The sequence below is a fragment of the Notamacropus eugenii genome, chromosome X, assembly GCF_028372415.1.
Source record: "Notamacropus eugenii isolate mMacEug1 chromosome X, mMacEug1.pri_v2, whole genome shotgun sequence".
Classification (NCBI taxonomy): domain Eukaryota; kingdom Metazoa; phylum Chordata; class Mammalia; order Diprotodontia; family Macropodidae; genus Notamacropus; species Notamacropus eugenii.
The window spans coordinates 100,574,941-100,602,717 of NC_092879.1; the positions used below are offsets into that span (position 1 = coordinate 100,574,941).

The following is a 27,777-nucleotide window of genomic DNA, read 5'->3' on the forward strand; positions in this document are numbered from 1 at the left end:
TTTTTGTCCACTGCATTTACGAACCAAGCTTTCCACAATGAGGACCAAATATTTGGCCATGCTGATCTTTTATAAGTTTGATTCCGACTTACAATCTAACTCCTACTCTTTGATAATGCAATACTGTCTACAACGGCTTTCCTCTCCTATGGAAATGGCTATCCTCAATTAACTGAGGAGAAAACTGAGACCCAGGGAGGCCACATGACTTGTCCAAGGTCACAGAAACAATAAGCTTCAGAAGTAGGTTTTGAACTCCTGGTTCTCTAACTGCAGTGCCAGCGAGTATTCTTTCTAGCGTACTATACTGCCTCCCAACCACATACATGCAGCCATTATAGCTGCTTGCCTTGGTTTACTTACCCAACTCACTAGTCTAACAGTAGCAATGATATTCACATACTACTAAATTGAAGGTCTGCAAAGAGCTTTGTATCCATTACTATTTGATCCTCACAGCCACTCAAGTTAAATATGTCTTAGTTGAGGAAAGCAAAGTCTACTCTAGGGTGGGGTAACCTGTTGCCTGGAGGTCACCCGTAACCTTCTAGGTCCTTGGGTGCAGCCTTTTGACTGAGTCCAAGTTTTACAGAACAAATCCTTTTATGAAGGGGATTTGTTCTGTGAAGGCTGGATTCAGTCAAAGGGCTGCACCTGAGGACCTAGAGCGCCACATGGGGTCTCAAGGCCACAAGTTCCCCATCCCTTCAATCTACTCTTTAATTCAACAGAAGTTATTTTGAATTCAGAATACTTGAAGACCTATCACTTACCTCCAAGTAAGACACTTTCAGAGTGAATTCAAAGTCCACCTTCTTGTCCATTTCTGTGAAAAGTAGTCGTATTACCCGAGGGATGACCCCCACTGTTGGTTCATGCTCTTGAGCTGCAGTATACGCACTTCCCATTGAAAACGTTTTTCCAGAGCCGGTCTGTCCATAGGCCAGAACAGTTGCATTATACCCTAGGCAGAACAGAGGTCACACACATGGTACTTCTCAGAATCCTCTCATTCCAAAAACACCCTGGCCCATTTCAACTAGAATCAACTAACTCCATTATCACTCTGCTGGCTAAATTAAAATCAAGCAGTCTCAAAAATGCCTAGCCCACGTCTATCCCTAAATGGGGAAATCCTGGAGCAGAGTAAAAGGACTGTAAATTTCAGAAGCCTTGCAAAGTAGGAAGTAAGCCTAGAATGAATTTGTTATTAATAATCCCCTTAGCTGAAAACACACATCAAGGTATATCCTGCTACTCAGTTGAACGGAATCCCCATATACTAGAATGCTACTCTCTGACCCCAAAACCAAACCACTGACTGACTTCTACCACAGGGCAACTCAGGTGCAAAGTCCTTCAGCATGAACAAGCGTCCTCTTCTCACCTGTTTCCTCATATAAGAAGTTACTTAGACTCTGGTGTTACTGTGACCTCCTAGCTCTGCTAAAGATCCTAGAGAATGCTTTCTTTTACTATTCTGAACAGAATAACTACTGTTACTATGTCTGTGGAAAGCAGGAGGAAGGAGAATCAGATTTGGAATAATCAGAAGGCCAGGGGGTTCAAGACCCAGCTATGCCACTCACTAGCTGCAATGTTAATAAGGCCACACTATTCCTCTGACTGTTTTTTCAACTGCAATCCCAACAGACTAGCTATGATGAAAAAGCATTGTAAACCTTAAGGTTCCACACAAAATATATAAGATATTAGGGAGCTGAAGCCCCAAACTGAAAAGATAAGAACAAGTAGCTACTCTTGAGTTTAAGCCACCAGACTTAGATGGAAAAAATGAGTGTAATTTTAGGCTGCCTGTGTGGTGACATTGCCTCTGTCCTCGGTCCTGCTAACAGCACACAGAAGTTTCTGGTTATAGCGCTCACAGCAGAGAGCTGAAGACTACCTACCCCAAGGTCTCCTGACAAGTGCCAGACTAACCTCCTCATTTCTGTTTTAACTGTTATATCACTGGGAGATCAGGGGAATGCTGGAGATAAGTCTGCCAAATTTAGGAAAGCATTTGAGAAATTCTTTCTTTCTATTCCCTTGGAAAAGATAGACAGTTGTGAGCTAGACAGTGGTCCTATTGGATAAGAGTTCAAACCAAATGAATGACCCAAAAAGCCATCATGAATACATGCCAGTGCCACCGTGGAAGGAGGCCTCTTGGAATGGAGGGTCCTAGGAATACAGGCTTGGCTCTGATCTGCCCAATAGTTTACCAGTGACTTGGATCAAGGCATAAAGAGCTGGCTTATCAAATACGCAGAAACTCAAAGATAAGAACACTGAAGTGCCTCCCATCCATTATCTCACTTGATCTTTCTTCACATAAGAGTTACCCCAAAGAAGGGGCTGCCCCAAGAGACAGCATTTCCCCTCACACTGGAGGTCTCTAAGCAAAAATGAGATGACATGATCTAGTTTTGTCAGGTCTAGGCTAGACCAAATGGTCTCTGAGGTCCCTTCCAATTCTGAATTAGTCCTGGCTCTCCCATTAACTAATGATATGACCATAGTCAAGCCATTTATAACCTTTCTGTGCCTCAGTTTTCCTATCTGTAAAGGGATAAGGTTCCAATGAATGCTCTCTAAATGTCACTTGTAGGTCAACCTTTCTAAAAACTAAAAAGAACAAATATGGCAACGAAACTTTGCACATAGTAAGTACTTAATAACTGTTTGTTGATTGACTGAAAGCTTAGTTATTTTGTCTGCTGGTCACCATTCACTCTACCAGGAAACTCAATTTCTGTGAAAGTTTTTGTCTTATGATCTCTGAAGATCACTACAGCAACATTTCATTTAGAGAGGAGCAGTGGAGAATCAGATATTCCACGGAAGGAAGTTTTCCAACAGTTTGTATTTTTGTTGTTCAGTTGTTTCAGTCATGTCCCACCATGCGTGACCCCATTTGGGTTTTTCTTGGCAAAAATGCTGGAGTGAGATTGCCATTTCCTTCTCCAGCTAACTTTACAGATGAGGAAACTGAGGCAAACAGGATAAAGTGAGTTGCCCAGGGTCACACAGCTAGGCAGTGTCTGAGGCTGGATTTGAACTCAGGAAGAGGAGTCTTCCTGATTCCAGGCCCAATGGATAGACCCACTGGGCCACCTAGCTGTCCAATTTGTACATATCTTTGAATACCAAGAGTCATATCAGTTATTGTTCTGGAATATGACCTGTATTAATATATAGTAAGCTTGTTAGCTTTATTACTGAAAGGGCCCAGATTTCTGTGCTTTGAATCCAGTCAACTTTTTGGAGCCTTGACCTCTCTCTCAGGGCGTCTCTGTCTTCTTGCCATCAGTATGGCTACCTGCTGCCTGTTCTAGGTCCTTCTGTCTGTTATTTTGATGCTGCTCTTGGGGGTGGGGGGGTGGAGAGATTTAGAATTGTCTAAGTCAGCCTCTCCTACGAGCTTGGGGCTGGTTTTGGAACATTTCCTTCGGCAGCCCACAAGCTTTTTTGTTTCTTGTTTACTTCTTGATTTTCCGGCTCTGTTACCAAGTTAAAGGCTGTCAGTTAAGTGAGTTCTAAATACATGATCGTAATTAACATCTTTCTAGCTTCTGTAATTTGGCATTTTTATAGTTTAGGAAATAATTTAAGTCAACCACATTCCCTTCATTAAAAAACAAAAAAAGGTGTAGCCAAACCCTTTTCTACTGAACACAAAGTATATCTTGCATATAAAAATGTTGAAACATTTGTATATAATAATGGACACTGTATTTAAGGCACAAATACGTTTAGCACCATCAACCCCTAGAAAGAGCATTCACAGAAAGGCTACTCTCCTGGTACCATTTGGTACCATTAGGACTACCCTCAGGCACACAGACCTACCTATGGACCATGTAGCAACTCAAGAGACTCCGCCCTGGAGAAAAGCATGTTCCCCATTTTACAAGGGAAAGGAGATGAAAGGGGATAATGTCATTGATTCTTGCTTTGATCAACAGCATAGGCTACATATGCATGTATAGTCATGCTACAAGTACATAGAATTATAAACTTAATTAGAATACTGGATCATGAACTAGGATCCTAACAGTCAGAAGACCTGGGTTCAAATTCAGTTTTGAGATTCACTGCCCGTTGGACTCCTCATCCATGAAGGTAGTGATGCTTGAGCTAAGGCATCTCTCCCTCAAGTTGTTAATCTTATCGTACAGGTCAGTTCCCACACAATCTGCCTATAATTTCTGGTCTTAAAACAAAACCAAATCAATCCCTGAGGCTCAGAAAGGTTAAGGGACTTGGCCATCATCACAGAGCTACAAGTATAAGGGTAGGTTTGTGAGGTGACAAAAATGACATTGCATAAGAAAAAGCTCAAGTGGGCATGTTTAGTCTCTGGCAGAAGAGACTTAGAGGGAAGATGGTTGCTATCTTCAAAAGTCTGAAAGATGACTGTGTGGGAGAAAGGTTAGATTTGACAGCTTTAGAGGGGAGCTCAAGATGAAAGGACAGAATCAATGTGTGGAAAGCTTCTTGCTAGTTGTCTGACGAAAGAACAAACCGCACCAAGAGATGGGGAGCTCCCTGTAATGTTTTAGCAGGAGATGGAAAATCATTGACTAAGAATTCCTATATTGGTAATGAAGATGAGCTCGACAATCCTTAAGGTCATTTCAATTTGATAAATCCTTTTATTTCTGCTTCTTTTAGATGAGATGTTCTTAACCAGAAATGGCTAGGTGGCACAGTAGACAGAGCCCTGGGTCTAAAGTCAAGAATATATGAATTCAAGTTCCATCTTAAACATTTACTAGCTGTGTGACACTGGGCAAATAACTTGTCTGCCTCAGTTTCCTGAATTATAAAATGGGGATGATAATAATAGCACTTACCAACCAGGGGCGTTGTAATAATCAATTGAGATAACCTTTATAAAGCACTTAGCACAATGTCTGGTACATAGCAGGTACTGAATAAATGCCTGTTCTCTCCCCACCTCCACTTCTGTGAACTCAGATGGGAAAAAAATTACATCTTTACTTTGACATATGTTTCCTTTGTATTTCATTCTATACACTGAAATACATAATTCTAAGAAAGGGTCCATGGGCTTCACTAGACTGCCTAAGGGCTCCATAACATGAACAAAATTCAGAAACCTTGTTTTACATGGACTGCTTTTTCTTTTCTCAATCCCTAAATGTCTTATGTCATATTGCATCCTACAAGATAAACAAGTGTCGGCACAGTAACTGGGAATCACTCTGAATGCTGCTCCTGCACTTTTGGAACAGGGTGACAGCCTTAGCAATAGTTTTTGGTTCTGGAGTCATGAGAGTTAAGTATGTTGACAGAGTAACGAGGCTCAAAGACATCTACAGCATGGATAAGATGGCCCTAGTGACTTGGAGGTATCCCCCAACACTAAGGAGGGTGCTCCCTCACCTTGAAAGATGCCCTTTATGAGAGGAGCAACTGCTGTGTTGAAGACTTCTTCCTGCTCCACTGACGGGTCAAACACAAAGTCGTAGGTGAAGCATTTGTCCCCACTGCCAACTACCACCTAGAAGAGCAAAGAACAGGCAGAGGTGAGCTGGGTGGTGAGGATGAGCCCCACTCACTGGGCAAGGTCAGCAAACAGCCCACCAGCCCTTTACCTGAGGCTCTCCAGGCACAAAGGAAAGGCAGGTATGGCAGCCTTCGTCCAGTTCCTTGGGGAGAAGTGGGCGGCAACGCAGGGCCACCTTGACTGGGATACCTTTCACTTCTTCCTTCATCCTCGTCTTGAACCTTTTATCCTGTCAACAAGACAGGTGAGGACTGTTGGGGGAGTTCTTGACTTGAGGATCTTCCAATCTCTTCAGCCTCCTCACCTCCCCCTCTGTTTTCTCACCTCAGTTACCACACAACTGCCACAATTTCCTCAACCTCTCCAATCTCCCAATCTCTTTGACATTCTCATAACCACCTCATAAAGGTTCAAATCTCCTTAGTGATGGGGATGGGATCTGGATCCCCAAATGGACTTCCTCATGTGGCCCAGACATCTGGCCTCCACTCCTTAACTGCATGGAGACCCCTTCTCTGTTCCCAGGCTACTTGGCCACTCCTAGATCACATCCAGACCTCCCCACAGTCTTTGGTGTCAAAGGGCCATCTCGCCTCCATCGCAGTGCTCAGATTCAATCTAGCCCACTTGTCAATACAAGGGTCACCAAAGCTCAGATTCTTTAAAAAAAAAAAAAAAAATCCGGCCCCCTCAACAGGTGCTTTCAATAAACCTTGTCTCTGACTGGAAGATGGCTTAGGTGGAATTTCCGCTAGGCATGAACCTTGAGTTATTGAGTGTCCTCGGACTCCTGAGTCTCCCCCCCCCCCCCCCCCCCCCCGCCCCAGCTCTTCTGCCATGGTCAGACTCCAAGACACCAACATCAGAGGCTCTTCACCGCACCCCCCATCCCCCATCGCTCATGGCTCCTCCTCCCGCCCTTTTCATGACGTCAGCATTTCCTCAACCCCAACCCCCTCTACTTCTAACCCCCCCGAATATCTCCTCTGCTCCATCTCCACCTCTTCCCTCACGTGACCTCAGCCTTCCCACGACGGCGCCCCCTCCCCCCGCCCCGTGAGGCCTTCCCTCCCACGTCCGTCAATCTCCCCGCCGGCCTCTGCCTTCCCTCACGTCGGCGCGGGGCCTCGTTCGGTGGGGTTCTTCCCGCGCCCGCCCCCCGTCCCGCACGTGCCCGCACCCCCGTCCCGCACGTGCCCCGCGGCTTACCTGCTAGTTTCCAGCCTCCCCGCCACCGAACTCCTTCCCGAAGTGTCCCGGACCGCGTTCACCCCCGCCTCAGCTTTTAACCGCCAAGTTTCAAATCTGTCTGGGCGGAGCCGGCCAATCCCAGGGCAGACGCAGGGGGCGGGGCCTCGGAGGCGGAGGCGAGTTCCACAGCGCAGGCGCACGCCCCGCCGGCTCTCGCCGCGCCCTCCCCCGCCCCCTCGGCGCCCCGCCCCGCCCAGAGAGACACCGCGGCTGGGCTGGGCTCTCCCGAGCTCCCCGCCTGCCAGGGTCCTCTTTGCTTCCGCTTCCGGCTCTCAGTCACCGGCACGGGCGCCCGAAAGTCCAAGCTGGCGGTGGCGCCGGAGCCCCAGTCCAGGTGAGGCGGCTGGAGCGCAGGGAGGGGGCTGGCCTGGGGGCGGGGGCGCCGGGGCGGGGCCAGCTGTCAGCGGGATGGGGGGGCGCCGGGGGAAGGCCAGGGAAGCCGAGAAGGTTGGCTCGCCCTGGCCAAGGGCTTCTCCAGCCCTGCCTCTGTTCCGAGCTGGTCTGCGCCTGCGCCTCCCTGCCCCCCTTCGTCAGGTGAGCCTGAAAGAGCTGGGATCATGTCCTGTCACTCACACCTCCTAGTTTGGGCCCCTCTCAAAGACTTGATGGGGCACCAAAGGGAAGGGGATAATCATTTATTAAGCGCCTGCTGGGTGCTAGGCCCTTTTCAAATATTTGATCTCACAACGACCCTGGGAGGTAGGTGCTATTATGATTTCCATTTTATAGTAGAGGAAATTGAAGCAGATAGAGGTGCAATGACTTGCCCAAGGTCAGGCAGCTAATAACTTTCTGAGGCTGACTTTGAATTCAGGTCTTCTTGATTCCAGGCCCAATTCTCCATCCAGTTTTCCACCTTGGCACCGTAGCACTTTAAAGCTTTGCAAAACACTTTTCAAATATTATCTCCTTATCCAACCAGCATTAGCAGAAGGAGTTGTAGATCCCAATGAAATCACAGGTCTGGACCAGACTTCATACACATGTGTATGTATATAGTTACTATGGATAGGCCTTCAGAATCTATGTTATCAGATGGCAGGAGATAGTGTATGGAAACTGATTTGCCAACTTGAAAGGGCTCAGCAGCTCTTTCTAACTCTGTTTCTAACCAATCTCTCAGACACTGATGCTGCTACAATACCTCAGGCAAAAGATACTTTGAGAAAGAGAGAGAGAGTGTGTGTATGTGTGCGCATGCACACACATGTTGGCAGGGTGGCATCTGGTGCCCCGAGAGATAACTGACCTTGACCCAGACCTGGCCCTCTCCCTTAATCTCAGCTTTCAAGATTTCCTTATCCGAGCCAAGCTAACAGCCATGGGGGGGTAGGGGGGAGGGAGAAGGGAGGGTTTGACTCAGATCACCTTGGCATCATTCTGATGCCCAGATTGAACTACAGAATTTTGGAGCAAGAGCTGGAAGGGGCTGCCGAGGTCATCACTCTTATTTTCCAGAGGATACAACAAAGACCCAGAGAGAGGCAGTGATTTCCCCAAGGTAGAATTTGAACCCTGGTCCAGAACCAGCACTCTCTCAATCAATTGTGCCCTGCTTGGCTCACCCTTCAGAGCTGAATGCCAGTTTATGTTTGTGCCCCTCAGCCCCTCTCCAGAAATGGAAGGCCAGATTCCTTATGATGATTACCCGGTGGTCTTTCTGCCGCCCTATGAGAATCCCCCAGCCTGGATTCCTCCTCATGAGGTGTGTTGTTATCCAGTTCTTGTGGGGGGGGGGGGGGCAGTGGGGGAATGGGGAGGCTACTGTGACTCAGGAGCTTGGTGCCTGGAGGATAGAATGGAGTTGGTGACTGATTGTAGGGTAAAGCCTAGAATGAGGCAAATCTGCCTCCCAGTCCTGCCTGGGAACCTTCCATAAAGGCCTCTTGACATCCTGCTCTATCCCTGGTACCTCTGATGTGGACTAGCAAATCTCCAGTGTGTGCCTCCCTTGGGAAGGGCCCTTCTAAACAACCTTTTCTTGTTGTTGAGTCGTTTCAGTCCTGTCCAACTCTCCGTGACCCTGTTTGGGATTTTCTTGGCAAAGATACTAGAGTGGTTTGCCATTTCCTTCTCCAGCTCATTTGACAGATGAGGAAACTGAGGCAAACAGGATTAAGGGACTTGCCCAGGGTCATGTGACTAGTGTCTGAGGCTGGATTTGAACTCAGGAAGATGAGTCTTCCTGACACCAGGCCCAGTGCTCTGTTCACTGTGCCACCTAGCTACCCAAACAACCACAGTGATACTGTACTCTAATTTCTGCCCAACCTGTCCCCTTCTAGGGCATTCTAAACATGTAGAGCCCAATGGTTTTCATTTCGGCAGGAGGAGAGGACCACTATTTGCCTGCTCAGCTGGGTGACATTGGTGGGCCTCCTTGTGCCGTGGCTACTTTCTCTTGCCCTGGCTCCTGAATGATCTGAAAGTAGAACAGAGGGAGGACCCGTGGAAAGGGAATGTGATTCTTGGGGGTGGGCTATGTATTGCAGAGGGTCTACCACCCAGACTACAACAATGAATTGACCCAGTTTCTGCCTCGGACCATCACACTGAAGAAGCCCCCAGGAGCTCAGGTGAGCCTTTTCTTGTGCCAGGTTTCCGTGTCAAATGCTACTGTTGATGTTCTTGTCTGTAGTGCCTTCTCTGTTCAGTCTCTTTCACTGTGGTCTTCTCTTACAGTTGGGATTTAACATCCGTGGGGGAAAGGCCTCCCAGCTGGGTATCTTCATCTCCAAGGTGGGTCAGCGAAGAAGGTAACCTCCTGCATTGTGTTTAACCAGGATATCTGAAAATAGAACTCCAGCTGGCCTTCGGCTAGGAGGTGGAAGCTCTGTTCACAAAGTAACTCTTAATTCATGGCAGACCCATTTCTCAGTTTCATCTCCCTAACTGCCAAATCAGCTTCTCCCTCTCTGGTTCATATCCTCTTCCCTACACCAGTCACATGTGTCCTTCATATTCTTGACAGGTGATTCCCGATTCAGATGCCCATCGGGCAGGACTACAGGAAGGAGACCAGGTCCTAGCTGTGAATGAAGTGGATTTCCAAGATATTGAGCACAGCAAGGTGCGGGTAGCATGCCTAGGGGGTGCTGAAAGAGCCCTCGGCCCTGGATGGATCAGGTTGGGCAGCTTAGCACGTGGCCCACGTTGGGGGGGTGTCCCAGCCCATGGGGGGGGTCATGGCCCATGTTGAGGGGGAGTCACAGCCTGCGTTGGGGAGGTCATGGCGTGTGTTGGGGGGGGCCGCAGCCCATGTTGGGGTCACGGCCCACATGGGGGGGGGTCACTGCCCATGTTGGGGGGGTTGTGGCCCACTCTTGGGGGAGGGGGGTCTCGGCCTGTGTCTCTCCTTTTTCCTAGCTCCTTCTGCCTTTCAGGCTGTGGAGATTCTGAAGACGGCCCGAGAGATCAGCATGCGGGTCCGTTTCTTCCCCTACAGTACGTTTTGGAGCTGATGTGATTGCCAGGGGCCCTGGGTTATAGGACTTTTTAGCAGCAGAAACTGGGAGGAGAGGGGGAGGCAGGCTCTCTGCCCTGCCTTCCTGTGGGCTCTTCCATTCCCAGATTACCATCGCCAGAAGGAGAGGACTGTGCACTAGAAACTGCACTCTTCGCCTGCATGTAAAATCTACCTGGGATACCTGGCTCACTTAGGAAGTACCTGGGAAACCCTGTGCTGATCCACAACTCAGCCTGCGCTGCCCTTGACTGCACTGCACTTTTCCTCACTTTCTGGGTGGGCTTCAGGCCTAGTAAAGGCAAGGGAACCTTTCTAGGGGGAATCCTCTTCCTCTGTGCCAGCGTTGATCTGAGCCAGAGAGCCTGATGGAAACCCCCTCTCCCCCACCCCCTCCAGCTAAATAAAAGGAAAATCTAGATTACTGTTGCTATGGCTGTATTATTTGGACCTGGCAAGTACCAGATTCTAGGCAGCAAGGAAGTAGGGTATGAAAGTCTTTGTAACAGGCCAGAGTGACTTATGTGGTGGCTGAGTAGCACTCAGGTGAGTTAGGGTTAGGAGGGAAGAAAGTCATCCTTGAGACCGCCTGGACTCTGGCAGACTCTACAGAGACATCCCTGGGATCCAGGGAGGCTGCCCTCTGCATTGCCAGCTCCTCTATAGGCATCGTGGCCAAGAGGTTCGGTTCTGGGAGGAGCCACAGCTTGAGGGACACACTCCACTGGTGCTTCTATTCTGGGTACTTCTGTGAGGCCTTAGCATCTGGTAAAGGGTAGAAGTAAAGCTGGTAGAAGCTTAGGCACCACCTCTGGCTCCCTCAAATCAAGGCAGCCTTCTCTGCCATCTCTCCCACCCTGGCTCCTGCTTCCCTCGTTCCCATCACTCCCAACTGGAGCCAGATGCATGAAAACCTGGGTTTCCCCCATCTGAGGCATGAACCAAAATGAAAGAGGGTCAGAGTGGGAAGGGAAAGGACAACAGGGTGGCTCCAAGTTTGGAACTGGAGGAGAGCAGTGCCTACTACCTGCCCTTGGATTCTTTGTGATGCTCTCCATGATAGGGAGACCTTGAAGGTTCTAAGCACCAAAGGATGTTGCCATCAATACAAGGATGGTTGGCCTCTTGGGTTCCTGCTTCATTCTCCTCATCATATGAAGTCACCCTTGGGATTGAGCTGGTTCAGGCATGTGAGAGGGCAACTTTTGCGTTCTGTCAGGCTCAGCAGGTGCTCAGTCAGAAGGTACAGTGTCTGCACTACATTCTGGTGTATACTAGGTATAGTACTAGGGAGGGCAAGTCAGGATGAGCTGGAGGCAAGGAGCTGGTAACCCACGCAGGAGGCAGCCTGGGACAAATAAAAGCCTTGCCCATGAGCCATTTCCCAACTCCTACAGGTGGCTAACAGCCAAACTTACCAGGTGTGTGCTGGAGAAGTTAATGATCTGACACCTGCCAGACCTGCCTCTCTCTCTGTCTCCCTTCCCCCCCCCAGGACTACAGTGTTGCTTATTTGATTGATATCCAAGGTTTCCAGCATACTAAAATCCCGGTGAGTCTGGTATTTGCGGTCATGTAACGCATTATATATTGTTTGCATTGGTGAAACCTCGATGCCAATTTGGCACTGAAGCTTTGTGACCTGGAGACAAAGTAAGATCCTCTCCACCAGGTGGCGCTGGTAAGCAAAGCCCTAGCCCATAGCTTCATCCTTCGGCGTTTCCTACCGCTTTCGGGAGCCAAGGAAGGAACATCTGTACCTCCCTGGGGTAGGCTCAGCTCCACCTAGGTACCATCCTCCTTGAAGGTTTTGGGCACAGTCCATTCATGAGCATGGCTGGCAAGATGAGCATGGCAAACGTCTGGCTAGGTCTGCCGAGGTAAATGGGGTGGGGGCTGGTTATTCGAGAGCTGCTTAGACTGAAGGAAGCTGACCCAGTGGGCCACATGTGATGGACTCTCCAACTGGGTGAGAGTGATTCGATCCCGTTAACTTTTGGACATCCCTCATGCTGGGAAGCCCTCCCTCCTGCCTCCTTTCCTCTGCTTCCCCAACGGCTGGATTGAAGCTGCTTAACTCCTACCCTCTCTCTAGGCCTGGAATCCCCTCTCCCCGCCCCCCCCCCCCTTGGAGATGTACGACATTTGTTCCTGGAATTGGGTGGCTTCCCATCACCTTGATCTTTTGGACAGTGCACGGGTTCTGGCTAGGCTGCAGCCTAGACAGGCTCCATGGGAAGAGAGCAGGCAGAAGCAGCGGCAGAAGCAGCACCACATGATCTGGGAATGAGCTGCCTGAACACACCGGCCAGGACCGGAACAGGGCGGTCGGAGGCCTAGGACTAAGCTTAGGTCAGGCCGTGGGCAGGGCAGCCGCCTGAAGTTCGAGGCCGAGAGAGGCTAGATGACCAGTGGGACAGAGCGGGCTTCCCCTTCTCAGCCCAGACCGTCCGTCTGTCTGTCACATCGGTCAGTCAATCGGTCCGTCAGTCCCTAGAAAGTCCGGCCCCTATCTTTGCATTTGTTTCCGGGTCGGAGAAGAAACCTAAGGCATACGGGGGAGCCGATTGGCTGAGTCTCCACGGCTCGCTCCTATTGGTCCATTTCTGCGGGTCCTTTGTGATTGGCCGCTCTAAAAAGTCACCCGGTTGCCGGGGAGGGGCCGGTTCGATCACCAAGCGTCCTCCAGTTTCTTGGAACGCTCCTCTCCGGCACTGCCCCCGCGCCCCCCAACCCATGGAAGGGAGGAAGGGGGAGGGGCTCTCTGCCGTCGGGCTCAGTGGGCCAGGCGCTCCGAAAGGAAGGGGTGGGCGGCCAAGATGGGCAGACACCCGGCGGGGCGGCAGGGGTCAAGACCAACCATTTATTAAAGAAGTGAATAGAACAGGGAAGAAAGACGAGGGCAAGTCGGGCCGCGAAGGGTAGGGGGCTGATCGAGACTTCCCCACCCCCACACCGATTTGGAGAGAAGGGTGGAGGACATCCGGACTAGGCTGGAAAAGGGCCGCCGGGGACCGACCTCCGGAGAGTCCGGTCCCGCACTCCGGGGTGCGGCTTCCAGCCTCCACAGGCTGCGGTGTCAACACGCGGGAAAGGGAGGCAGGGGATGGAGTGAGATGAGGGAGGGAGCCTCAGATCGGGGAGCAAAACTGGAAGAGCGAGGCCCAAATCTAGTAAAGACGGGGAGGAGTGGGTGGTTGGCTGTCCCAGGAGGAACCAGTGGAGCGGGACTGGGCCCTCAGCAGGAGCAGCCGCCGCCTCTGTCCTCAGCAACTGGTTCTTTGGGCTTCTCCAGGAGGATCTCCACCACTGGGGAGCGGGTTAAGGAAATGCAAGAGCAGGGGGCAGGGGGTGGTGGAGGGAGCTCCAGGATCAGGGCCAGGGCCAGGGCTGCCGGGAAGAGTGAGGCAAAGTGGACCTTTTGTCTTGAAATTCAGGATTGTGTGCGTGTGTGGTGTGTGCGCGCGTGTGTATGTGTGTATGGCGGGCGGGGTATGTTGGAGGGAGATGGAGGTGGGAGAGGAACCAGGCAGACAACTCCTTTGGGCTTAAATGAGCAAAGAATTTTCTCCTCCTTCCTGGGTGCCAAAACTCTGACCTTTTCACCTCCTTGTCCCTGACCAAGGAACCTTATGTGCTTCCCTACCTCCCCACTTCCTCCCTCCTTGGCCCCTCACAGAGCTAGGAAACAGGATACTTTCACCTTGGCTTTGGTTTGAGACACTATTTGTGAAAGGAAGTACTGTAGCCACTCGTCGGAAGAGCTAGGGATATACGTACATACATACATGCATATATTACACACACATACATAACTGGATTTGGATTTGTTTTGTGGAGTGTATGTGTGTATGCTGGGGGTGACATGGAGGTGAGGAGGGAAAATGAAATCCCCAGGACTGTGTATGGACAAAGGGCAGTCCTTGTCCTCATACAAGGATGAAGTGGTTTAAGGGGCTTCCACCTGAGACAGTATAGCCAACAGAACTTTCTCCTTTTCTCCAAGACAGTAATGTAATGGGGATGCCATCAAGGGAAGGACAAACAAGCATTACCTGTTTGACATTGTATCCAGTTTTGGCACTAGTCTCAATGAACATGACATTCATTTCCCTGGCTCTTTGTTTTCCCTCCTCTGATGTAACTTGCCTAGACAGACCAGAGAGGAATGGGTTCAGATCGGGTGGTATAGAAGACCCCTTGGGTCCCAGGAACAAAGGCTTCCAAGATAGGGCCCACAGATTTATCTCAGCAGGAAATCAGTAAGGCAGCCACCTAAATCAGCTCTCCCTGTTTCTCACCTTACCTCGGGCTAAGAGCCCCAGAATCACTAGCCCCAAGACTCTGGTTCCAGCCTGCTGCCACCTCTTCCCCACCCCTCCCAGCACAGCTGGCCCATCCAGAGCCCAGGCACTCCATGGTCCATGAGGGGCCCTCAGTCTCTGCCCTTGAATCTCACCTCTTGTGTTCCAAGTCGTTCTTGTTCCCTACCAATATGATGATGATATCACCCCCTCGTTCTGCGCGAACATCGTTTATCCACCTGCTTGTCTGGCAGAAGGAGCTGAGGTCTAGAAAGAGAAGGTCTGGGGAGGCCGAGATTCTCAGAAGAATCCCTATCCCTTTTCCCACTCCCCAAACCAGAAATTCAGGAAATTCAGGAAATCCCAGAATACGTACTTGTAATATCATAAACAACCACAGCAACGGTGGAATCCCGGATGTAGCTGGGAATGAGGCTTCGGAAACGCTCCTGGCCAGCAGTGTCCCACAGCTGCAGCCTGACCTACGGAGAATATGGAGAGATTCAGTGCCATCCTAATCAAACTCCCAAAAGGTCAACCACCTTACACAACTAGACCAAATCAACGTTTTTGGAGGAACAAAAAGATCTAGTATCTAAAAGGAAATAATGAAAAAATAGGGATGAAAGGGGCCACAATAAAAATGATTTGGTGCTGGTTTAAAAAATGGCACACACTAGATAAGCCAGACCCAGTGTTTGATAAACCTGAGAACACAAACTACTGGGGTAATGATTCTGTATCCAACAAGAATGGCTGGGAAAAACTGGTAAGCCATTTGGCAGAAATTAAGTTTAGAGCAGCATCTCAGCATATACAACAGAAAACTTCAAATGAACACTTGCCCTAAGAATAAAAGGTGATAGCATTTTACAGTTAGAGGAAAATAGAAGGAAGTGTCCTGTACAACTATGACTTGGATGAGAATTCTTAACCAAGAAAGAGATCGAGGTGATCAAAAAGGTAAGAGACAACTTCAGTGACAAACTTAAAAGCTTCTGTTTGAACAGAATGCTGCTAGAAAGAAATACTGTCATGGGTGGGGGAATATTTGCATCAAATATCTCTGATCAAAGGTTGGTATCCAAGGTATATGAGGAATTGACAAATACATTAGACTGTCTGGGCATGCTGTATTGAAATGCTCTTCACAAGCCTTAGGAACTGGAGAGGTCAGGAAACTCATGGCACGGAGAGGTAGAAAGTTGAGGGTCTGAGGCTACATATCCTATGATGAAAATAGCACTACATTTAGGCTAAGAAAACCTGGTATGCTGTGTTACATTGGGCAAGTTCCTTCCCCTTGTTGGGCCTCAGTTTTTTCATTGTACCATGAAAGTGTTGACCTGCCAATTAGTCTGCCTCTTAAACTTTTGATCACTTACTGAACGATTCTCCAGGAACATGGTCTTAGACAAGAAATCGATCCCAATAGTTGCCTGAGAGAGGGAAAGAGACAGAGGGAGGTAGGGAGGAAGAGAGAGGGGAGGTGGGAGAGAGGGGGAGGGGGAGAGAGAGATGTTGGAACTAGGCGTACCAGGTTACCTCTCCCCCCAAAACACCCAAAAGGGAGGGCCAGCTAGCTGCTAAGGTCTGGAAGTCTCCTTAAAGTCCCCATTGCTACCTTGAAGGGGTCCAGGAGAGGAAGGGGCCAGCTTCTCCTAAGCAGGTACTCTCTCACCTGGTAGTTGTTGTCGAAGCTGTCATACACGAAGCGGGTGATGAGTGAAGTCTTCCCTACTGTGGGGGAGAGGAGCAGTTGGGCTGTGTGAGGAGGAAGACGACTCTCCCCTCAGCAGCTCCCTCACTGTTTGCCCCAATCCCTTCCACTGTTCCAGTCCTTCACCCCTCTCCCTCCCTGCCCCCTCCCCTTCCCAGCCTTCCGGGCCCCCTCCCTGCCCCCTGCCCTTCCCAGCGGTCGGGGCCTCCTCCCTGCCCCTTGCCCGGCCCTCCCGGTGGTCAAGCTTCCCCCCCCCAAACCCCCGGCAGCGAACCGCTCAGCTCCCCAAGGAAGACCAGCTTGAACTTGCGCGGCGCCCCGCGGAAGTCGTGGAAAGTTTCGGCGCTAGTGGCCGTGTGGATGCTGCTCAGGTGCGACTGCATCGTGACCGGGAGCTCCTCTGAAGGCGGGACCCAGGAGACCCCCGCCCGGAACAGCCGTAGCACTCCCCGCAGGTCGACTGGCGACTCAGACCGACAAGAGTTAGGGATGGAATGAACGTTGGGGAGCTCAGCTGGTGGCCTTGGCCACGCCCCTCGCGGGGGGCCCGGCACGTGCCAGCCTTCGCCTGGAGGGAGGAGTGGACCGGGCCAAGTGTGCGGCCTCCGGGGAAGAGTAGAAGGCTGGAGTCAGGTGTTTCAGCACCTGCCGATCCCCCCCCCCCAGTTTACACCTCTATCCTCTGGTGGGTTCAGCGGGCCCTGCCCCAAACATCTTGCGGCGTTCTTCCCCTCTCTGGCCTTGTTTTATCCCTTTGCCCCTGAGGCATTAGGCTTCTGGGTCTCCTAGGGCTGTGTATTGTCCTGGAATTCTTAGGATACTAACTCGAAAGCTGGAAAGGACCTGAGGGGCCGTCTTGCCTAATCCCTCATTTAACGGAGAAAGCAGGGCCAAGGGCTATTTGGCCAAGGGCACATAGCATGACAAGAACCTAAGGTATGAACCCCGGTCTGCCTCCAAATCCTCCAGACTTTGTGCCGCAGAGTTCTGCTCCCTCCGTCTCATCCCTATGTGGTCTCACTTTCCTCCTCAGCCTCTTGACCGGCTTGCATTGAACGGTCTCTAAGGTTCTAGGCACGCATGCCATGCAACCTGTGAGCCTCCCCCTAAATGCGCTCAGGCTCTCTCCCCTACACTGGCTAGGGTGGAGGAAGCTGGTCTGCAAGATCTCTGCTTCCTCCGACCAAGGTCGTCTATGGGCCACCAGATCAACGCTCTGGAACCCCTAGAGAGGGGACCCGGGAGATGCCAACTCCAAGGGGGAGAGACTTGCTAAGGTCACACAGGTAGGAAATGCTCAAGGGAAGCTTTACACTGGAACCTCTGGACTCCAAGGCCAGGGTCCTTGCCATTATCCGGAGAATCTTAGATTCTCAGTTAGAAGGGATCTCCGAGGCCTGTAAACTCAATGTGTACTTGGCCAAGAATCCCTTTGACAGTGCTCAAAGCCTTTCCTTGACTATCTCCAACAAAGGGGACCCCACTATCTCCTGAGGCCATCCATTCCACTGGGGGTGGCTCTCATTGTCAGGAGGTTGATCCTGACCTTGAACCTGAATCTACTCTTCTGAAACTCCTCCCCTCCCCCCCCCCCCCAATCTCCTCCTTGCTGTGTCCTCTAGGGTTGCCTGTATAGGCCTGGAGGAAGGGTTGCATTGAGCTTTCCTGAACTGGATTCCTTCGGTGGTCCACGTTGCTAGACTTCTCAATGCCCTACAAGCTTAGAAGTCAGAGCAGACTATCAGAGAGCTAGGTTCCCTTGGTTTGGCTGTACTGGAGGGCAAAGCAGCCAGAGAGCTATGTGTACACTCCCCCAGCTCTACCCCCAAGCTCTCAGTTCCCAGCTTCGAATGAATTTTCTAATGAAGACTACCTTGATTTCCTACTAAAAATCTGCTGTTCCCCTCTACGTACTTGTCATTCCTAGTTACCATCAAAACTAAAGAGCCATCAACATCCATTTTGCCAAAACATCTTCAACCAAGTATTTCAAGGGGAGACTTCAGCAGATTTCCGCAGAGATCATGGACTGACTCACAGACTTAGGGCTAGAATGGGTGGACCTGAGTAGTCTTCTAGTGCAATCCCTGCATATGGAGAAACTGGCCCAGATTGCCGAAGGGGCTTGGCTCCTGTGACACAAGATTCGCATCTAGCCCTCAGACTGACAAAGAAGGCCCTGGACATTCTGTTCAGAGGGTGCTCTTTGATCATCTGAAGAGAAGACCTAGGGCTCCTAGCCAAGCACAAGCTTCCAGGCCATTCATTGGGCCACAGTCCAGCTTATTCCCCTGTCCACCCACCCAACTAATAGCTAAGCCCAGCTAATGGCTTCACTGTGTCTTTTTTTCCTCCTTGACCAGTCAATGGTGAATCCAGGAATGTGGACCTCCAGTGATACGTGGGCACTCCCTACCCATCTTGGAAGAAGAAACACACTCACTACAAGGCAGTGTACTTTATTTAGGCCTTCCTCAGTTTTAGGAGCCCAAGGGGCTACTCCAGGGCCCAGGCTCAACAGATCTACTCAGTTGTCCTCAGCCCCCGAGGCAGTGGCGGTGGCCTCTTCCTCAGTCTCATCTGTCTCCTTTGGCCACTGCTGAGCAAAGTCTTCAATGACAATATCCTCACTTCTAGAGAAGCAGCAAAGGAATGAGGAAGAAAGGAGGACCCATATCTACACTGAAGCCCTACTTCTCATCTCCTAGCCTGGACCCCTTCCTCTCCTTCCCTCCCCCTTTCCCCTTCCCCCTCCCCCTCCCCCTTTCCCTTTCCCTTCCCTTTCCCCTTCCCCTCTCCCTTTCCCTCCCCCTTCCCCTTCCCTTTCCCCTTCCCCTTCCCCTTCCCCCTCCTCCTCCCCCTTTCCCTCCCCCTTCCTCTTCCTCTTTCATTTCCCCTTCCCCTTCCCTCATCTGTCCTCCAACTATCTGGACGACAGCCCATTCATTGCCTTTCCTCTGAGAGACCCCTGTCCTCCTCTTCCTGACTCTCTTGCATCCCCACCCCCAGGTCCTTGTCTTCTCAAAGGCAGAGAGAAGCAGGCAAATGGCAGAAAATCACATGAAAGGCATTGCTTTAGGTATGGGCCCTAGCATTGGAAGACCTTTCCAACATTATCATGCTGAAAAAAATCTCCTCCATAAAACATTCGGACCACCCTTCAGACAGAGAAGGGGACAGAGGGCAGGCATTTCCAAAGACCAGCCCCTCCCCCCCCTTGGTACCTGGTGACATCTGCAGCCCAGGGGAGAGCACAGGATTGAAGTCATGGGGTCCTAGAGCTAGAGCTGACAGGTGCTTCAGGCAACAGCTAGGCCAGCTCTCTCACTTGACAGGGGAGCTAGCTGAGGAGGGTTAGGGAGGTTCCCCAGGGGACTTCCCCCCTGGGAAAGGGGACTGTGACTTGCCCAAGATCACACAAGTAGTAAACGTGAACTCAAGTCGTTTCACTCTGGAGCTAGAGCTTTCTTGAGAGGTCATTTTCATTTGACAGAGGAGGAAAGCAAGGTACAGAAATGATGAGGGCTTTGCCCAACGCCACCCAGGGAGTAATTGAGCCAAGATTCGAAGTCAGAGCCTCTGACTCCCAGATTCCAGGTGGCCAAATCCTAGGAAGGTGTGCTTGCTCAACAGCATACTATCCTTCCAACATATTACCCACAGCCACTCAGAGCCCCCTCTGCCCCACTTCCAGCTCCCAATCCTGAGTTGGTCTCTATCAGGGCAACCTAGTTCTCCACACCTAGTCAGAAGTGTTTCTGCCAGGTTCCCCAGGGTCACTTACCAGAAGATGGCTTAGGATGCATCAGGCTCAAAGGAAGCATCACGCTGATGTCACTGCCAAGATGCCCCCGACGTAGTCATTGACTTCCCCGACCTTACTTGCCCCCTAAACCTGACCCCTCAGGAGATCCCCCGCTTGCTCCTCTGAGCCTTATCCCCTCCCCAGGCAGCCCTTCCTCCTTCTCACCTGGATGTCAGATCTCCTAGGATGCTGAGGACAGAAGGATGCCCAGGGTTAGCAGGCAGGCAAAGAAATACAGTACCTAACCTTCTTGGAAGGGAGCAGGTTTAGAATAACTCCTGCCAGGAGACCTTCCCATTAGGGAATGACAACGAAGAGGGAAAGGGGACTTGCCCACTGAGCAGACTGGCATGACTACATGTGTGTGTGTGTGGGGGGGGGGAATGAAGATGGGTGGAGGGCTTGCCTTGAGAGGGAGTGGGAAGAAAGGCCCCTGAATAAACAGGGCCAGCAGTAGGGTGAGGGCTCTGTTCTCTGCTTCACTCCACCCCGCACTGGGACCTTCACTCACCCTCCACGAGACGCTACTATGCTGATCCTGACTTGGTAGGACACTAGGATCCCCAGAGCCTCTTTGTCTGTGCCAGGCTGCAGGCTGAGAAGAGCGGTTTTATTGTTTCAGAGGGGAGTGTCACCAAATCCTGTTCTTTTTCCTTTAAATTGCCCCCTCTCCATTCTGCTTGGTATTGCCCCCCTCTCCATCTTTATAACCTTGAGGCTTACCTAGAAGAGACCTAGAAGGACCCTCCCTGACCTCAGTCCAACACCACACAAGCAGTAAATGTGTCATGAGCAGGATTCGAACCCAAGTTCTCTTAGGTAGAGCTGTTGTGCTTTCCAGCACACTGGGAGGCCTCTCTTAACATGGTCCTCCTAGACCCAAGTCCAGGTTCCTCCACCTGGCATTCAGGGCCCTCCCCAGTCTGGCCCCATACCGTGCTTGGAAAGACAGAGCTGGAAGACTTGAGAAGGCAGCCAGGCCTGCTCCTTCAATTTACAGAGGTCAAGAGAGGGCCAGGGACCTGCTAAAGGTAAAACTGCTACCAAGTAGCACAGCTGGAGTGAGAATTTGGGAAGGGCCAGCTCTTGTCACTTGACTATTCCTCAACTTGCCTGGGAAATGGGAGCATTCCAATCTAGCTCTCCAGCAAGACTACAAATGTCCTGAGGGCAGAACTTAGTTGCAATCCCTGATTGAAGGAGACTACAGAAAGCTGTGTGACTTTAGGCAAGTAACTTTCCCTCCTTGGGTCTCAATTTCATTATCTATAAAATGACAGAGTTGAACTAGAAGTTCTCTGAGGTCTCTTCTGGATTAAGATCTCAGATCCTTTGACTTCTGATGTTCTAGAATATTCACATTCAACTCAGCAAATACTTCTTTCTTGCCTACTATGTGCAAGTTCCTTTGCTGAGCCCTCGGATTCTCGGCTTGTGGACTGAGTAAAGGTAAAGGCATGAAGGTAGAGACGGGGAGTTGAAGTCAGAGGACTAGGGCACCCTGTGCCAGCTTGGCTTGAACCCTTCCAGTGGCTGGTGCTACTTGTGTTCATGGTACTTCAGCCCACTCTGCTGTCATCTTGCTTTTCATTCGCTTTCTCTCCTTTCATCCCCCCTCTTCCATCCTTCTTTCCTCTTCTACCCTTCCACTCTATTCCTTCCTCTTCCCTGGTGCCCCTTGATGGGTGCCCTTGGGGGATTGCACTAGCTGCTAACGGCCTGCAGGGGTAGGGGAGCTGTGGAGCCCTGACTCCGGTCCACTTGGGTTCTGTGTGTACATGAATAGCTCACTGGATGTCAGTTTGGAAGGGGAGGTCCAGAGATGGGGAGGGAGTAGGGCCATCCTCACATGGTACTGGAGGCCAAATTGGTGTCTTCATGCTTCAGTTTGCCATCCAAGGCCAGGCCCTGTTTCTGACGGTTGTCCACCAGGGTTGGAGTTACCGTGAAGCTCTTGGAGAAGGTGGAATTGGCAGCTACGGTGTCTCTGTTGGAGAAAGGCAAACAAGGACCAACTTAGCAGAGTCTGGTTCTAGTCACTCAGTGGACAACCTGGACAAGTGACTTCTCCTTTCTGGGCCTCAGTTTACTTTTCTGTGATGTTGTTGTGAAAGCCTGTCTACATGATTGCCATCTTCACAAGGATCCTGAGGTAGGCACCTGCCCACTTTGTTGTTCAGTCATTTCAGTTGTGTCAGATTCTTTGTGATTCATTTGGGGTTTCCTTAGCCAAGATACTGGAGTGGTTTGCCATTTCTTTCACTAGCCCATTTTACAGATGAGGAAACTGAGGCAAACAGAGTGAAGTGACTTGCTCAGGATCACACAGCTGGTAAGTGTCTGAGGCCAGATTTGAACTGAGGAAGATGAGTCTTCCTGATTCCAGGCCCAGCATTCTATCCACTTTGACACCCAGGCCCACTTTACACATGAGGAAACTGAGACTCGGAGAGGAGCAGTGACTTGCCCAAGGTCACACAGTTAACCTGTGATAGAGGGGTAAGCAAACCTAGATCTTTCCTGACTCCAAGTTCACCCCTCTTTCCCTTACGTCGAATGTCCTCCTCCCCCAATGTTAATGTAAGATTCTATTATGATTTTGAATGATTCCAGAAGACTCCTAGGTAATCTTCAGAGTTGTCAAGTGTGAGTTAAGAGGTGGGAGCAGATGGGGAGAGACCCCTTGGCCTCTTCCCCTCCCTCCCACCTCAGAGGGCCAGGACATCTGTAAAAATGAGGGGATTGGATTGGACAACCTCTCAAGTTGACGAGTCAGAGATCTTCCTCCCCTTCACTGACTTCCCTCAAGGTACAGTTTGCCTCAGCCCCTATCCTCCCTCTTAGCCTCCAGCCCTTCACCACCATCCCCCCCCCCCCCCACCTTGGTCCTCTGTCTTCAATAGAGGTTCTCACCCAAACTCTGCAGTAAATACAGTCTTGGTGTACTTGTCTCCAGAGTACAGGACAACTTCAACAATCTGGTCAACTGCACATCACCGCCACAGCCAGAAACAGAACATAACCATAAAAACAATGCCCCTCATCCCCTTCCAGCACCCTGCCCAAGGATACCTATGAGCAGAAGTCATGGGCAAAGCTCACCTGACACCTTGATTTTCTTGACGAGCTTGCTGGTGCCATTGTGGATGGCGACGTGGATAGCAATGGGGTCCCCATGGTAGTGAACCTGCAGTGGGGATGGGGTGCAGTCCATCACCAGGCAGGTGGGGAACCCGGAGAAATTCCTTCCTTTGGGGTATGAACCCCACTCCCAATCCCAGTACCCTTTGGGCCACAGACCTCCTTGTCCATCCAAGCTTCAAGCTTTAGGGGGTGGTCGGACAGAAGGAAGTGACGGGTGCTCTCAGCTCGGGGCATGGGGCCTAGGTCCAGGGGGGCAAACTGCACCTTCCGAATGATCAGCCGAACAGAGTTCCTGGGGGAGAGTGAATTCTGTCAATGAGACCCTTTCCCTGCCCCCTGCCAACCCGTTCCTTTTTGCTTCTCTCTGTGTACAGAGGGCTACTCTGACACCCTTATTCTCTTATAATGTGCCTCCCAGTCTAAACCTCCAGAGGGTCGAAGGACAGTCAGAAGAGAAGGAGGAGCAAGGCTGTAGTGGCAGGGGAAGCCTTGGGACAGAGGAGGTGGGCCTGTTTCCTGGCTATGTATTAGGAGTGGGGAGGGAAATGAGCCAATGAGTTGTCATTTACTGCCTGTTCGATCTTTGGCAAATGCCATCTCCTCCCTGGGCCTCAGTTTATCCCTCTGTAAAAGGCAGGGGATTGGTCTAGATGACCTTGAAGGGTCCTTCCAGCTCTAAGTCCAGGGTCCTCTAAGCCAGTACCTCTTGTGGATTTTCTCCTCTAGATTCTCAGCATAGAAACTCTTCACTTCATAGTCCACTCCACATGCCTGCAGTGGATGGGGAAGGAGAACAAAGACATCTGTCCCGGATGTGAGGCCACAGGGCTGATGGACCAAGTCTTGACCCTCAGCTTCCTTGGGTTGGTCCCCCCAACTCTCTTCATTGGTCTCTTCCACTTTCTCCTACTGCCCCACTGGCCTGTTCCCCCAGGGAAGCAGGATCTCACCTTTTCAGCATCCTCGGGCCCAGGCTGCAGGGTCACTGAACAAGGCAGATTGGTGGGCAGCTGTCAAAGGGAGGGGGATATCAGAAGGAGGTCAGCAGACAGGAAGGTCAGGGCCTTTCTCCTACTTCCCCTACTCTCTGTGCTCCCCCCCCCCCCAATGCCCAGTTCTGTCCTCCAGGGCTTGGGGCTCACCTGGAAGGTAAAGGGATGGGCACTGTCACCCAGCTTTTGCAGCAGGCATTCTTGAAGGCTTGTGAGGGGCAATGGGGCTTGGGTGGGCTCTTTGGGGAAAACTTGCAGGGCCTGCACATAGAGGTCTTTTCGGAATGTCAGACCGATCACGTCCAGATCATCCCGGCCATAACGGAAGGCACAAGTCAGCACCACAAAGACTGCGGGGAAATGAGGAGGTACTGACATGGGGGCTGGGATGGGCTGGCCCTGAACAGGGCCCTGAATAAGCCCCACAGATGCAATCCAAAGGTAGCATGGCAGAGGGTTGGATTGGAGGCAGGGCTCAATGGGCTCATATCCTGCTTCTTATACTCACTAGCTAATCTCTTTGGGCTTCAGGTAACTCTCTGTGACTCTGTTTTAGGTAAGTACTGGTAGAGGGAGCTTCCAAACCAACAAAATCCCAGGTCCTTGGTGGTGTGACAGTATACTGCTGAGGCCTCATCCTTCTGCTGGCCTGTAAGCTCCCTGAAGACAGGGACTTCAGGATTTTTGTCTTTGTAGCTCCAGCACCTAGGACAGTGCCTGGTGCTTTATTTTAGTCAGTGTGCAATACGTGCTTATCAAATGACTGAGTGAATGTAAGAATAGAGCCCAAGTGAAGGAGGGGCAGAAAGGAGGACAGACAAGAGGGAGCCTCAATAGACTGGGGGGTGGGGAGATGAACAGCAAGGGTAACTAAGTGGTGCGATAGAGCACAGGGCCCAGAGTCAGGATGACCTGAATTCAAATCTGGCTCCAGACACTTAATAGCCATGTGACCCGGGGCAGGTCACTTCCCCCTGTTTGCCTCAGCTTCCTCATCTTTAAAATGAACTAGAGAAGGAAGCGGCAAACCCTTCCAGTATCTTTGCCAAGAAAACCCCAAGTGGGGTCACCAAGAGTCAAACGCAACAAAGATGACGTTAGGGTGCACAGGAGCCCTGGTCAGAAGGTGTCACCGTCCTTGGAAATGCTTATTGTTTGGTAGTGAAACTTTCCTTTCTGCCTTCAAAACAACTTGTCCACTTCTTTTTTTCAAGCTTGAAAGTTTATTTTCCAAAGAAATGTTCATTCTGGGAGGATCATTCTGAAGGCTTTGAGCTTTTCAACTTGGGAAACTCATTTAGCTTACAAGCGTGTTTGATGTGTCAAAGCTCTCCGATTGTCAGAGGCCTTTGAAGCCAATCCCCTCATTTTACAGAGGATGGAATGGAGGTAACACAGAGAGGCCTAGCAAGGGCAGAGCAGAGGCTCAGAAGTCCAGGCTCCTGACCCCCAGAACACTAGGCTCTCTCTGACCTCTCAGAGACACTTGAGCTGCCTCAGCTTACTGTGGCTAAAAGCTTCATTTAAAACCAGCTTTTAACTCATGAGTGATTTTCCAAATCGAGTCCATTTAGGAGGGTTAATATAGGAACCCAAAAACACCCCCCCCCCCAGGGGAAAGCCCCTAATTGCAATTCTTAGTACTGATCTGTCCGTGTCATTTCTTTAGCTGCCTCATCCATGAGGTTAAGTGCCTGGGCTTGGGGGCTTGTGGGCCTTTCTTATCTTGATTCCTGAATTGCTCTGGGACCCCCAGCTCCTCCTCTTCTCTTAGTGACTGGATCTCTTCTACTTGGGATGGGTTACTGACATTGGTTGGCGGGGTGAGACTCTGTAATGGCATCGGGACATTTTCTCTTTCTACCTAATTACTTTAGGACCTGGAGAAGAACAGCGTAGTTTCCCCATCCCAGACTCGAAAGATACAGACTCAAGAAAGATAGAAAGACACATACACAGAGCATAGGTGGGCTCTCTCTGTCTGGCTTTCTATCTTTGTCTCTGTGTTTGTCTCTCTGTCTGTCTCTGTTTCTGTCTCTCTCCATCTCTCTGTCTCTGTTTCTCTCTGTCTCTGTCTGTCTCTGGCTCTCTGCCTCTTTCTCTCTCTCTGTATCTGTGTCTCTCTCTTTCTCTCTTACATGTACACACACACACACACACACACACACACACACACATATGCCCCATTACCTTTTCGATCTTTCAAGTACTCAGGGTCAATCAGGACAACACCATCTGTGGAAGTGGATGAGAAGGCTTGAGGAGAGGTGCCCCTGGAAGGGATCTCCTGCACCCCCCCCCCCCATTTGCTTCCTTCTTTATTTCATGCCTTTATTTCAGGATCCCTCCCCTCCACCCTATTGATGTCAAGATCTCTGGCCATCTGGAGGTCACTGACCAATGGGTTCCACTGAGTCTATATGGTCCACAAAGTCTCGTTTCCCTAGGTAGATGGAAAGCTGTTGGAAAAAAAGCCCCTCCTGTAATTCTCCAAATCACACACCATGATCCCTCTGCTCAAACCTCCCTGAGATTGCTCAATGATGCACGTTGACCTCCCTCCCGCTGGCCTGGAGCCTCTCACCCTCCTATTGAGGCAGGTCTTCTTAAACACCCTGAAGAGTAGGAGACAAAATAGTTATGGGGAGGCAGGGTTTGTATGAAAGAAATGGTTGTTGCTGGAATTAGGGAGGAAATGGTGGTGAGAACATAGCTGGGAATGAGAGGGCAAGGCATGGGGTGAGGGTGGGAAGGCTGGGAGCTATCCCCCTATGCTCACAGCAAGCACTGTTGGGGAGATAGTGAAGACTGGGGGGTATGGAGCATGGGGTGCTCAGGGAATCACAGGGAGTAGAAAGGGTGTCTTACTTGGAGCTGGTGGCCATGGACTCAGTTTGGGAGCACTCCTTGGGTTGGGAGCTGAAAGTCTTGACGTGGGACTTGGTATCTGTGACCTCCTGGGTAACCTTGGGCAAATCACTCCTCTCTGGGCCTCAGTTTCCTGAGCTATAAAATGAAGGGGCTAGATGGGAGGATCTCCGAGGTCCCTTCCAATACCAACACCCACGACCCTCAGAGAGAGGAGGCTTCGGCAAGTTGGTTCCCTGGCACCTCTCCCCTTTGCCAGCTCCTGAGCCCCCAGGAGGACTTTCAGTTGGGGGGAGGATGGTAGATAGTTTACCACCTGGTGCCACAAGAGATTGGTTTCCTTGCTCTGTAACCCCTCTCCCTCCCAGCTGTCACAGGCCCTTCCTCACCCCTCACACACACACACGCACACACACGCACACGTTCTCCCTCATACTTCCCTGTCCTATTTTATATATGCATATAAATGCATATGTATATGTACATATGTACAAAGAACATATATATGTGTGTACATTTACATATACACAATGGAATATTCAATTCAGGAAAAATATACGTGCATTTTTTTCTTGAATAGGCTTGCTGCATATTTTTGGAGACTGGCTGTACTAATGCGTTGGAATTCCCTAATTGTCAGCTCTGAAGGGATAGGAAAGACTCCATCCAGAAGACTTAGACTGGGCGGGGTGCT

General features: G+C 50.6%; 4 protein-coding genes across 12 annotated transcripts in view; 1 reads left to right on the forward strand and 3 right to left on the reverse strand.

The window, feature by feature from the left end:
* KIF4A (kinesin family member 4A) overlaps positions 1-6,961 on the reverse strand; it is a 79,869-nt gene extending 72,908 nt beyond the window's left edge. For both annotated transcript variants that reach the window (XM_072626600.1, XM_072626599.1), the window contains exons 1-4: positions 6,746-6,961; positions 5,625-5,765; positions 5,413-5,530; positions 774-964 (exon numbers count right to left, since the gene is read on the reverse strand). In XM_072626600.1, coding sequence (XP_072482701.1) covers positions 774-964; positions 5,413-5,530; positions 5,625-5,744 — 429 coding nt within the window. In that variant the 5' untranslated portion in view covers positions 5,745-5,765; positions 6,746-6,961. The remainder of the gene's footprint in view (positions 1-773; positions 965-5,412; positions 5,531-5,624; positions 5,766-6,745) is intronic.
* Positions 6,962-7,000: 39 nt separating this feature from the next.
* PDZD11 (PDZ domain containing 11) lies at positions 7,001-10,671 on the forward strand. 7 transcript variants are annotated; one of them, XM_072626608.1, is made up of 8 exons: positions 7,005-7,121; positions 8,179-8,288; positions 8,393-8,492; positions 9,280-9,363; positions 9,470-9,526; positions 9,759-9,913; positions 10,171-10,231; positions 10,358-10,671. In XM_072626608.1, the coding sequence occupies exons 3-7, from the start codon at positions 8,406-8,408 to the stop codon at positions 10,184-10,186; spliced, it is 399 nt and encodes a 132-aa protein (XP_072482709.1). In that variant the 5' UTR covers positions 7,005-7,121; positions 8,179-8,288; positions 8,393-8,405; the 3' UTR covers positions 10,187-10,231; positions 10,358-10,671. The 7 variants fall into 7 exon arrangements, with proteins under 7 accessions (XP_072482706.1, XP_072482705.1, XP_072482709.1 ...); XM_072626609.1 differs by having other exon boundaries at positions 9,759-9,857; XM_072626606.1 differs by having other exon boundaries at positions 7,013-7,121; positions 8,191-8,288.
* A 2,428-nt stretch (positions 10,672-13,099) lies between these two features.
* RAB41 (RAB41, member RAS oncogene family) lies at positions 13,100-17,017 on the reverse strand. 2 transcript variants are annotated; one of them, XM_072626601.1, is made up of 8 exons: positions 16,549-17,017; positions 16,236-16,294; positions 15,940-15,993; positions 14,931-15,036; positions 14,710-14,821; positions 14,306-14,399; positions 13,948-14,014; positions 13,100-13,559 (listed from the first exon to the last, which is right to left on the reverse strand). In XM_072626601.1, exons 1-8 carry the CDS (start codon positions 16,655-16,657, stop codon positions 13,489-13,491), a joined length of 672 nt encoding a protein of 223 aa, XP_072482702.1. In that variant the 5' UTR covers positions 16,658-17,017; the 3' UTR covers positions 13,100-13,488. The 2 variants fall into 2 exon arrangements, with proteins under 2 accessions (XP_072482702.1, XP_072482703.1); XM_072626602.1 differs by having other exon boundaries at positions 16,236-16,291; positions 16,549-16,755.
* Positions 17,018-18,706: 1,689 nt separating this feature from the next.
* Positions 18,707-27,198, reverse strand: ARR3 (arrestin 3). Its single transcript, XM_072625764.1, has 16 exons — positions 27,084-27,198; positions 26,800-26,830; positions 26,614-26,674; positions 26,406-26,450; positions 24,366-24,565; positions 24,174-24,233; positions 23,927-23,994; positions 23,380-23,515; positions 23,182-23,266; positions 22,993-23,065; positions 21,929-22,066; positions 20,591-20,674; positions 20,245-20,268; positions 20,059-20,111; positions 19,725-19,741; positions 18,707-18,900 (listed from the first exon to the last, which is right to left on the reverse strand). The coding sequence occupies exons 1-16, from the start codon at positions 27,098-27,100 to the stop codon at positions 18,802-18,804; spliced, it is 1,191 nt and encodes a 396-aa protein (XP_072481865.1). The 5' UTR covers positions 27,101-27,198; the 3' UTR covers positions 18,707-18,801.
* Between the last annotated feature and the right edge of the window lie 579 nt (positions 27,199-27,777).

Excerpts from the sequence above, each read along its gene's own strand:
- RAB41 (XM_072626601.1), bottom strand. The coding sequence starts at position 16,657 with ATGCAGTCGCACCTGAGCAGCATCCACACGGCCACTAGCGCCGAAACT. Across the intron at positions 14,822-14,930 it reads GGTTGTTTATGATATTACAA|ACCTCAGCTCCTTCTGCCAG; the intron begins GTACGTATTCTG and ends TTCTCTTTCTAG. Across the intron at positions 13,560-13,947 it reads AAACCAAAGCCAAGGTGAAA|TGGTGGAGATCCTCCTGGAG; the intron begins GTATCCTGTTTC and ends CCCGCTCCCCAG.
- PDZD11 (XM_072626603.1), top strand. The coding sequence starts at position 8,376 with ATGTTTGTGCCCCTCAGCCCCTCTCCAGAAATGGAAGGCCAGATTCCT. Across the intron at positions 9,364-9,469 it reads AGAAGCCCCCAGGAGCTCAG|TTGGGATTTAACATCCGTGG; the intron begins GTGAGCCTTTTC and ends CTTCTCTTACAG. Across the intron at positions 9,858-10,170 it reads AAGATATTGAGCACAGCAAG|GCTGTGGAGATTCTGAAGAC; the intron begins GTGCGGGTAGCA and ends TCTGCCTTTCAG.
- ARR3 (XM_072625764.1), bottom strand. Across the intron at positions 24,234-24,365 it reads CCCATCCCTTTACCTTCCAG|CTGCCCACCAATCTGCCTTG; the intron begins GTGAGCCCCAAG and ends TCCCTTTGACAG. Across the intron at positions 23,516-23,926 it reads GAGGAGAAAATCCACAAGAG|GAACTCTGTTCGGCTGATCA; the intron begins GTACTGGCTTAG and ends ACTCTCCCCCAG.